The sequence below is a fragment of the Zingiber officinale genome, chromosome 5A (assembly GCF_018446385.1).
Source record: "Zingiber officinale cultivar Zhangliang chromosome 5A, Zo_v1.1, whole genome shotgun sequence".
Taxonomy (NCBI): Eukaryota; Viridiplantae; Streptophyta; class Magnoliopsida; order Zingiberales; family Zingiberaceae; genus Zingiber; species Zingiber officinale.
Genome location: NC_055994.1, coordinates 100,850,772 through 100,860,973, shown reverse-complemented (window position 1 = coordinate 100,860,973; position 10,202 = coordinate 100,850,772). Strand labels below are relative to the sequence as shown.

At 34.2% G+C, this 10,202-nt stretch overlaps 1 protein-coding gene across 1 annotated transcript; it reads left to right on the top strand.

Annotated features, from left to right (window-relative positions):
- The first annotated feature begins 2,369 nt into the window (after positions 1 to 2,369).
- Positions 2,370 to 8,231, top strand: LOC121981230 (NADP-dependent malic enzyme). Its single transcript, XM_042533653.1, has 19 exons — positions 2,370 to 2,628; positions 4,021 to 4,141; positions 4,232 to 4,306; positions 4,407 to 4,558; positions 4,635 to 4,740; positions 4,937 to 5,002; positions 5,151 to 5,246; positions 5,333 to 5,404; positions 5,483 to 5,566; positions 5,700 to 5,798; positions 6,198 to 6,245; positions 6,361 to 6,414; positions 6,507 to 6,605; positions 6,856 to 6,945; positions 7,037 to 7,114; positions 7,200 to 7,274; positions 7,381 to 7,471; positions 7,596 to 7,724; positions 7,822 to 8,231. Exons 1-19 carry the CDS (start codon positions 2,480 to 2,482, stop codon positions 7,908 to 7,910), a joined length of 1,773 nt encoding a protein of 590 aa, XP_042389587.1. The 5' UTR covers positions 2,370 to 2,479; the 3' UTR covers positions 7,911 to 8,231.
- The last annotated feature ends 1,971 nt before the right edge of the window (positions 8,232 to 10,202 follow it).

Sequence of the window (10,202 nt, the reverse complement as noted above, 5' to 3'; positions counted from 1 at the left end):
TTGGGCGAACTGTCGGTGGATTTAGAGGAAAATGATAGCATTTAAAAGTATTGTCTAATTTCTTTAATCATGTGAATGAGTCCTGACAAACGGCACAATATTATGAATGATTCAAGCATTAGAGAGCTATGGAGGGTCTTTAATATATATATATATATATATATATATAATTCAAATATATAATTTTTACGATCCAATTAATTTTAGATATAACTAATATGATCCTATAAAAATTTTTCATTAACTACCATATAAATGAGGAAATATAGATAAATCATAAAAGATGACTCAGTTACAAATAATTTAAACTTCTCGAATGAATCATGGTATAGATTGAAACTACTATTGAATAGAGAGTCTCTCTCATCACTTATCATCGCACTAGAGCTCCGGGAGTCTCAAATGCTTATCCATAATTTTGATGTTCAAAAAATTCATATATTATTTAAAAGCTAGCTATTTGGATTGTCGGTGGACTAACAACTTAATTAGATACCCCACAATATAAAGGACAAGGAGCCCTCACATTATCTTAAGTGTACTAAAGCAAATAATGGAGTGTAGTGTGCTTATGTTAAATGTGCTAAAGAAAAGAAAAGAAATAATAATAATAATAATAATAATAATAATAATAATAATAATAATAAAATTTATATGAACATGACTACATGAGTTAAGCATGCTATTGTCATACGGTAAAAGGTATTTTGTAGGTGGAAGAAATTTTATTCCATAAAAAAACTTCCATATGATAATCTACCAGCAGCATGTTACTATCATGGTTCGTGCCACAAGTGGAAGAGTGCTGCCACATGGTAATCAGTCACTTTCCATGGAGCTGCTATTGTTGTTATATTCAAGTGGAAGGAGATAGGGTTTGGATATAGTTTTCAACCACCTAAACCTTTCATTTTAAATTAAGAATATATAAATAAATCTTTATAATTAATATATTTTATGTTATATATATTTTTTTCTTTTGATACTTCAGCTGACTAATAGACTAATAGATAATCTTTTCTCTCTAATTTGTTTATCTAATAAATTCAAATAATAGCTAAAATATGATTTTAAATTCAAATAATAGCTATAATTCAATTAATTATATACGATTAAAATAAAAAATAAAAATGGGGCACCTGTCATGATGGGGCAGCTGTGATGATTTGACTTTTGCATGGTTTTTTTTCTTACAGAAAGTAGTAAATACAGTGGCACATCTTCTGTGTTAGGACATATATCACATCACTCTGATGTCAAATAGAATAATTGAAGATAATTTTAAATGTGCACATTTTAAATGCTATTTTCGAAACTGTCCAAAATAGAATAATTGAAGATAATTTTAAATGACCCCTAAATTTTAACTAGAACATTTTATTTTAGAATATTCATCGTCCAAATTTAAAGGCGCAAGACCGATCGGATCATGTGACGTCGTAATATAAAATCTTTTAGGGTTTAAAATAAATTAAACGGAACATGCTCACTGAACTTTTCTTTTTCGAGGACAGATCCTCTCGTAAAAAAAATTAAAAGGAAAATACATAAGGACAATAACTATTTATTATTATAGTTGAATTCTCATCCTGAACTAATTATAATTAGTTATAATTTTTGAAATTTATAATTTTTTCATGTTATAATTTAGATTTGGATAGATGATTAAAACTGCTAGCAACAATGGATAAATGGTCTGATAGTCTGACACAGAGATGACATCCGAGGAGATTTGTCAGGAGATTTGCGCTCTTTGCCAAGGGTTCAAAATCTCAAGACCGTTTCGAAATTTCTCTTTTGTTAATGCAACCGTGAGTGCCTATAAAAAATATTAATTTTATTTATTAAAAAACATACATGCTCCTTGACATTTTAAAAATATAATAAATATTAATTTTATTCTAAATTATTTGTTCTCCATGCAATTAGTATTTCTTGGATCATTTTAAAATATTAATTTCTAAATTAAGTTTAGATGAATTTTTCTTTTTAAGAGATTCAAAATTATATTTTAATTTTGATTAGTTAAAATCTATATTATTTTAACAAATTGCTTTAATCAAGGAGTTCATATGGTCTTTACTATCTGGTTCTTCTATAAATTATATTTCAGATCACAATCAAAATTTAGGTAAAATTATGACAGATAAAGACGTCTTAATTGTCAAATAAATACTAAACAAACACTTTACTCGGGACTTTTCATAAAAAAGTCCTTAAGAAAAATATCTATGTTTTTCAATTTGTCAAATTTCTGTTTGTCAACGAGCGGTACACTAAGCAGTATTTCGGAAACTTATTGGGGGGTAAATGCGTATTTCCAATTCAATTCCAGTCAGAGCTAAAACTATAAACTACCTTCTCCGCCGACGAGGAGACTAAGCGGTTGTCTGGCGCCGCTGCGTATTTCTTCTACTACTGCCCTCCTCTTTCCTTCTTGTTGGCTTCGGAGGCTGAGGCGGGGAGATCATCAAAGGCCATGGAGAGCACTTTGAAGGAGCTTAGGCCGGAGGGAGAGTCAGTGATGGATCCCAAGTGCTTGGTCGGCGGAGGCGTGGAGGACCCCTATGGAGAAGACCAGGCCACCGTGGATCAGCTCGTCACGCCCTGGACTGTCACCGTTGCCAGGTATGCTTGAATTGGTAGATCGAGTTAAGTGAAGGTTTTTGTGCTCCCAAATCGACTCAGCCCTCTTTAATCCCTAGCGGTTTTCCGATTTTTCCCTGATCTACTCTTCCGAAGAGTGTATATCATCTATAAAAACCTTTGATGATTGTTTTTTGTTTCTTATGGCTTTCTGATTTGGACGATCCCTCTTCAAACCGACCTTATTTTAGTCAAGTTAATTCGAATTCGAGGGTAGAAGTGAAAAAGAGAGCTTGTCGGTACGGGTCTTTTACCATTTTAGTATTTAATTCGACTATGGAAGACCTTCCAGTAGAGATTCCGATAGCTTTTGATATGTTTTCACTCGGAATTTTTTTTATATATCGAGCTTTTGACCTCCGAGTGATTTTTTTTTTTTTGGTGCAGTTCGTTGCTGTCTCAGCAACATAATATTTTGCTTGTTCAACTTTGATTCTTTTGATTAACGTGATTAAATTTTTTTTTTTAAAAAAAAAAATCCAGACGATGAGGCATCTACCGGATCTTTTCTTGAGCCTACGTGTCCGATATTGTTTTCCTTTTGCGTCGTAATTTTTGGTGCATGTGGTAGCCGATAGAATCACCGATGATAATTTATAGAATAATGACAATTCAACATAAAATAATTTTGTAGTTTTTTTATTGAATCTTCATGAAAATTTTCTTAATAATTCATTAGGAATAATTTTAATGTGATAATGCTATGTTTTAGATTTTTCAATAAATTTATATAATATTTTCTATTGAATCTTCTATGAATTAATGATTACATTTAGTATTTACTGCTGTTAATATTATTTACTTTTAGCACACTTTTTAAATAATTAATTTGTAACAACTTTAATTTGATCTTTAGATTTTTTTCTCATTTTTAGAACAAAGTCAATATGCTTAAGAAAAACTGTAAAAACATATTTTCCTATATAAATAATTTCTCAATTCAAAACAACAGAGCAAGAGTCAAGGTAATACTACTTGAATAACTTTAAGATGCTAATTTTAAAATTCATGTATTATTTTATAGAGAAGTGAAAGATTGAAAAAAAAACACTTTAACTCAATGTTGTCTTATTTTTATATTTGTTTTTTTATTAAATTATCTTTATTATATTAAATTATGATTTTACTTTCAATGTGCAATGTGTGAATGATCAACTAGATTAAATATAAAACATTAAGTGCTTGTTTATAATCACCATCCCTTTTTGCAATTTTTAGATCACCATTTGACTTGAAATCACTGTGCATAATTGATACTAAACACAGAACTAAATTTCTATTAGGCTAAATTATGCAAGTCCATGATTGACAATTGCTAATATATGTCTGCTCTGTTAAGATATTGATGACTCACAAGGTGTAATTTTCCTACAGTGGATATTCTTTGCTGAGGGATCCACGCTTCAACAAAGGGCTTGCCTTCACTGAGAGGGAGAGAGATTCTCACTACTTGCGCGGACTCCTACCTCCAACATGTTCCACTCAAGAGCTTCAGGTTTAGAGGAGTCATTTTCCGTTGATATTCTTGCAAAATCTTATGAAATGAATCTAGTAATTTACATATCAATTATGGGATGGATTTCAGGAGAAAAAGTTGATGAACAATATTCGTCAGTACCAACTTCCACTTCAACGCTACATCGCAATGATGGAACTTGAGGTACTACAAAAAAACATTCTTCCAAGTTTTCTTAGTTGAGAAATTCGATCTGCAGCGCATGACATTGGTCTATGGATGTATTGTGTATTGTGATCACCAGGAGAGAAATGAGAGGCTATTTTACAAGCTTCTGGTTGATAATGTGGAAGAGTTACTTCCTATTGTGTATACACCTACTGTTGGTGAGGCCTGTCAGAAGTATGGTTCTATTTTTAAGCGTCCTCAGGGCCTTTATATCAGTTTGAAAGAGAAGTAAGATATCTTTGCATGGTCATGCCATATTCTTATTAATCTTTTGATACAAACCAATGTTTACTTTATCTTGCAGAGGAAAGATCCTTGAGGTCCTGAAAAACTGGCCTGAGAAGAGCATTCAGGTTATTGTAGTGACTGATGGTGAGCGCATTTTGGGTCTTGGAGATCTTGGCTGCCAGGTCAACTATCTTGTTGTACTTTCAGAATGTTCATCATCATTAAACTGTGTTTGCCCTAAAAATTTGGGGTTGGCTTATTTTCAAAATTTTATGAGTCTAAAGTTGTTTTTCATTGACAATTTTTGGCGGATCTTGTGTGCACCATAGATATCTTTGATTTCTTGTCAGATCTATCCAACTTTTAAAATTTAATCAGGGAATGGGTATTCCTGTTGGCAAGCTTGCTCTGTATACTGCTCTTGGAGGAATTCGCCCTTCTGCTGTAAGTTCTGTTCAGCACCATCGACCCCCTTCATTTTATTTTCATATAGTGTAACATTTTTCTTGGAAGTTAGCATATTTTATTCTGAGGCTAATTATTTTTCTTTCTCATCCTGTGTTTGTTCCAATTATAATTTGTTACCTTTCAGTGCTTACCAATTACAATTGATGTTGGTACGAACAATGAGAGTCTGCTTAAGGATGAATTCTATATTGGCTTACGTCAAAAAAGAGCCACTGGACAGGTAATACACATTGAGCAACTTTCTACTTTGCTATCAACACTTAATTGTACTTCTGTGAAGTGTTTGTTTCAAATGTTTGGTTTTAGGAGTATTCTGAATTACTGCATGAGTTCATGACTTCTGTCAAGCAAAACTATGGGGAAAAGGTTCTTATCCAGGTAAAAAGCCACACAATAATATTCTCATTTGAGTATTCTTGATTTTGATTTTAACTCTCATTTGGAATTTGATTCTAGTTTGAGGACTTTGCCAACCATAATGCTTTTGAATTGCTTGCAAAATATGGAACAACCCATCTTGTTTTCAATGATGACATTCAGGTATTAGTTAATTTAACCTATGAAGCCTACACTATACTATATTTCGTATATCTTGTCATCACTATATATATTTTTTTGTCATTCACTACTATGAGTATGTTAAGCGAATTCTCTTTTTTGCTTGTCAACACAGGGCACAGCTTCAGTTGTGCTTGCAGGAGTTGTGGCAGCTCTAAAGATGGTTGGTGGAACATTGGCAGATCAAACTTTCTTATTCCTTGGTGCAGGGGAGGTCATTCTAAATACTTCCTCCTTATCATAAAATAGTAGTCATTTGGAATTGTAAGTCTCAACACTTCAAAACTCCACTGCCAACAAAATTACTGGTATGAGAACCATATTGGATGACCAAGTTTCTCGCATGCTGCCAATGATGATCCTTGAGATGTTTTAACTTAGTTCTTGTAGTTTATGCTTAAATGCCTAAATTATTCATTTTTATTCACTAGGTAAAATGATTCTACAATTTCTGGAATATCATGTAATCCAATATCCAACACAATTTTCTTGTACTTGGTGTCCAACATTTTGAAAGCCTGTAGTATGAATTATAGTTCACTTCTAATTAGTATCTTTTGTATACTATTGAGGTTTGCCATCCGATATTTGAGTTTGTGTATGATATTTGCAGGCTGGTACTGGTATTGCAGAACTCATAGCTCTTCATGTGTCAAAAGAGGTACTGCAGAAATTATATTTTCATGTCTCTCCAAATAATATCACAAGTCTTGATCTATTTATGAGTTGAGAGGATGTCCTTGTCCAGGTAACTAACATATAGTTTATAAATGTAGACTAAAGCACCATTGGAAGAAACTCGAAAGAAAATTTGGCTTGTGGACTCGAAGGTTAGAGAGAATCCAGCAAGTTTTTGGTTGTTCTCATTGCTTTTTGACACTCATATCTATCAGACTTAACTGATAAAATAATCTGTTTATAGGGCTTGATTGTTAGCTCACGCAAGGCATCTCTCCAGCACTTCAAAAAGCCATGGGCACACGAGCATGAACCAGTCAGTACCCTCTTGGATGCTGTCAAGGTGTGCAATCTTCCCCATGTTTGAATATTTCATTAGCTATCAATGCATCACATTATACAGAAAATGTTCTGAATGTTATTTTGCTACCCTTTTGCATTCAGTATTGATACCGTCTGTTCGTTTTTGTATCACTAATTTGTATCAAACAAATTTCTTACAATATCTAGTCAAATGATCTTCTCTGCATTGGAACTTTTTAATTGCATGAACCCAGCAGAAACCTTGAATATTGAGTGGATTCATTTTGCAGATTATCAAGCCTACTTTTTTGATTGGCTCATCTGGAGTGGGAAGAACCTTCACTGAGGAGGTTGTCAAAGCCATGGCCTCTATCAATGAGGTAGGGCTGTTTCTCAATTTTCCTTAGTGTTCTCCAAGCAATACAATTAGCCACTTCTATCTTTGTTTTTGTTTCCATTTACAAACTACAGAAGCCCATTATTTTGGCTCTTTCGAACCCAACTTCACAAACTGAATGTACAGCAGAGGAAGCCTATACTTGGACTGAGGTAATCCTATCATTAAAATTTAGGTCTCCCAAAACCGTATTTGAAACTAGATGAATAAACCTTTCGACTTATCTTTAATCGTCAGGGTCGAGTGATATTTGCTACTGGGAGCCCGTTTGATCCTGTTGAATACAACGGCAAGACATTCGTCCCTGGCCAGGTTTCTCTTTTACCAACATATCTTCAATTTCCCTGGATCATGTGTGTTTTAGATTTCCATACAGAAGCTAACTTGTTTCACCCCAACTTCTTTTTCCTGCTTCCAGGCAAACAATGCATACATATTTCCTGGATTTGGCCTTGGCTTGGTGATGTCAGGAGCTATTCGGGTGCATGATGACATGCTTCTTGCAGCCTGTAAGTTGAAACATTGATCGAGGGATTAAGAACTGAGTTAGTACATGAAAAAGTGTGCTAGTTGTTGCTTTTGTCATCTAAAATGGTGTCGGTTTGTTTCCTAACCCTTAATTGTCTGGAACAGCTTATGCTTTGGCAGATCAGGTGACTGAAGAGAATTTTGAAAAGGGCTTGATCTATCCTCCCTTCTCCAACATCAGGAAAATATCAGCTCATATTGCTGCGAATGTCGCTGCCAAAGCATACGAGCTTGGTGAGTTTTCTTCATCATCATCATCTGCTGCATTACTCGGTTCCAATATTGCCGACAGCTGACTCAGGTTCTTTCTGTATGATCGATCATATAACAGGTTTGGCAACACGGCTTCCTCGCCCCCAAGACTTGGTTAAGCATGCAGAGAGTTGCATGTACTCCCCCATTTACCGCAGCTATAGATAAACTCAACTCGGTAACAAGTTATCTAGGTGAAGCAGATGCTATTTGTCTTTAATAAAAGCTTGCAGTTTGAAACTGGAGAATGTATCCCTCCAGCCGCTGAAAATAACTACCAGAGTGCTACTTGTCTTGATAAAAGCTTGCAGTTTGAAACTGGAGAATGTATCCCTCCAGCCGCCGAAAACAACTACTTGAGCTGCATATGTTGTTCGATTCTCCTCTCTTTTTTCTTGGAAAACCTTGCTCAATCCCTTGGGGGAGTATGTCTGTAATGAATAAATTTGTGTGCTGGAAAATATCTTCGACTGGATGTTTTCTTATAAAGCGTTGCCTTGAGTTGTCTGGTGACGGCTTTCCTCCTACCTCGCTCGCTCGCCTACTGAATAAATTGGAAGTATAATTTTGTCGGCCTTCAATATAGTGCATCATCATTACCATTAAAGCATAATTTTATGCATTTAATAAAACACCATAAGAAATAGATGCATGTATTCTGATATAGTAATTATAAAATGTATACGTGGAAAACAATGTAATGCCCTTGTAATTTCATGTATTAAATTATTAGTCTAGTATTCATAAGATAAAAATCTCTAGCCTTGGATTAATTAACAAAAAATCAATTCTAAAAATTAAATAGTATACTATAAAGTAAATAAGAGCAAGAATAAAAAGAAACCCACTGCGATACAATAATTAGACCTCCAAGAGCAGATCGAGCCTGAGAAAGCGAACCATCTAGATAGATCACCACTAACATTTCTCAATTAACCTTATGGACTGATGATTTCATCTTTTTATTTGAATACTCAAAGTTGCTAATAATTAAGAGTATGTAATTCTAGTGCCTTTAGTATATCCTTCAGGGAGTTTCCAAAAATTAAAGAATGTCCTAGCATGAATACGACATTGTTGGCAAATAATAGAGGTGTATAAGAGCTACGTTGAATTTAGAAGAATTACTTGAAAACTTAACTAAAATTTAGGTAAATTAATGAACAAATTTATTCACTTTTTGCTTATGAATGTTTACGATTCCGATTCACTAGTATTCAAAAAATATGAAACCGCTACGTTAACAGCCCCACGACAACCCCACGTCGATGGAAGTAGATTCATCAGGTGTTAAGCACATGACGAGCCAAACACAGGTGATGTATTGCCTGAGACTCAAACCCGGACTCACTAGAGTATTTAAAAAAAATGATAATCCAAGTAATCAATAATGGAATTACAGACCATATCAACTTGTACACTGCTTAGAAACTACAAGCAGCTCTCACTACCACATTACAGCAGTCGAGATGAGAGGAAGACCATCTCGGTTGTCATCGACAACGGTAACAGCACCAAGGTCGCTCAAGGGTATGCTGACCTCCTTGTTCTTTGAAGAAATTGAAAACTAGGGAGCAACAGTTTGACCTCTTGGATTTCAACACCATGAGAATAACTCTCAAAGGAAGTAAAGTGAAAGTATACAGGATACAATAATGACCTTGAATTAATATCACTAGAGGATGATTTGCTAAGAGATTCATGGACACTTTCGAAGTCTAGCGAGCAAACTGCAAACTAAAATGTTTGCCTGGGAGGAAATTTGGGAAAAAAAATTCTGTACACCTTTCTGATACAAAGTACAAAAACTAAGCAAATCTACCATTGAGTTTGAAAGAAAATAACTTCAAAGGAGGGTAAGTACCACCAATAACATAAAAAGGACCATGGAGGCAAAGGAGAAACATGAATTATGTCATCAAAAGCAAATAAATATCATTATTCAATTTAACTGGCAAAAAGGATACCACATTCGTCCACAGAGAAGATATCCGTGTCGCCATGGATGTTGGCACTGCATCAGTTGAAATGAACTAGAAGATTTTAGACATCTCTCGTACGTTTCATAAAATGTAGAGTTGTGTTCAAGAAGCTGTGGCACTGTATAATGATCATTATGAGGACCAAGTCCATACCATATATCCAGCCCAAGTCCTGAAGTAACAACCACAGTGATCTAAGTAATGTTTATACGATTGCACACTTGAGCTAACAAGGTAGAGCTCAAAAATATCTCCACCTTAAAATCTTAGCTACAATTCTAAACTAGAGTAAATATGTTCACAGAAAGCACACTGCTGGAGTCATGAAATCGCTTTCTGCTTAAACAAAAAAGAGAAGATCACCATTGCAGAAGATTTGAGGAAGCATAATGGGAAAGCAAAACAAAAAACAAACAAACACATATATACATGGAACTGTATTGGAATCTAAGGTTTATACATCTCTAAGCTATAGAGA

Bases quoted from the DNA above. Each gene is read 5' to 3' on its own strand.
- LOC121981230 (XM_042533653.1), top strand. From the start codon at position 2,480: ATGGAGAGCACTTTGAAGGAGCTTAGGCCGGAGGGAGAGTCAGTGATG. The intron at 4,559-4,634 runs GTAAGATATCTT...TTTATCTTGCAG, and splicing joins TATATCAGTTTGAAAGAGAA to AGGAAAGATCCTTGAGGTCC. The intron at 7,725-7,821 runs GTGAGTTTTCTT...ATCATATAACAG, and splicing joins TGCCAAAGCATACGAGCTTG to GTTTGGCAACACGGCTTCCT.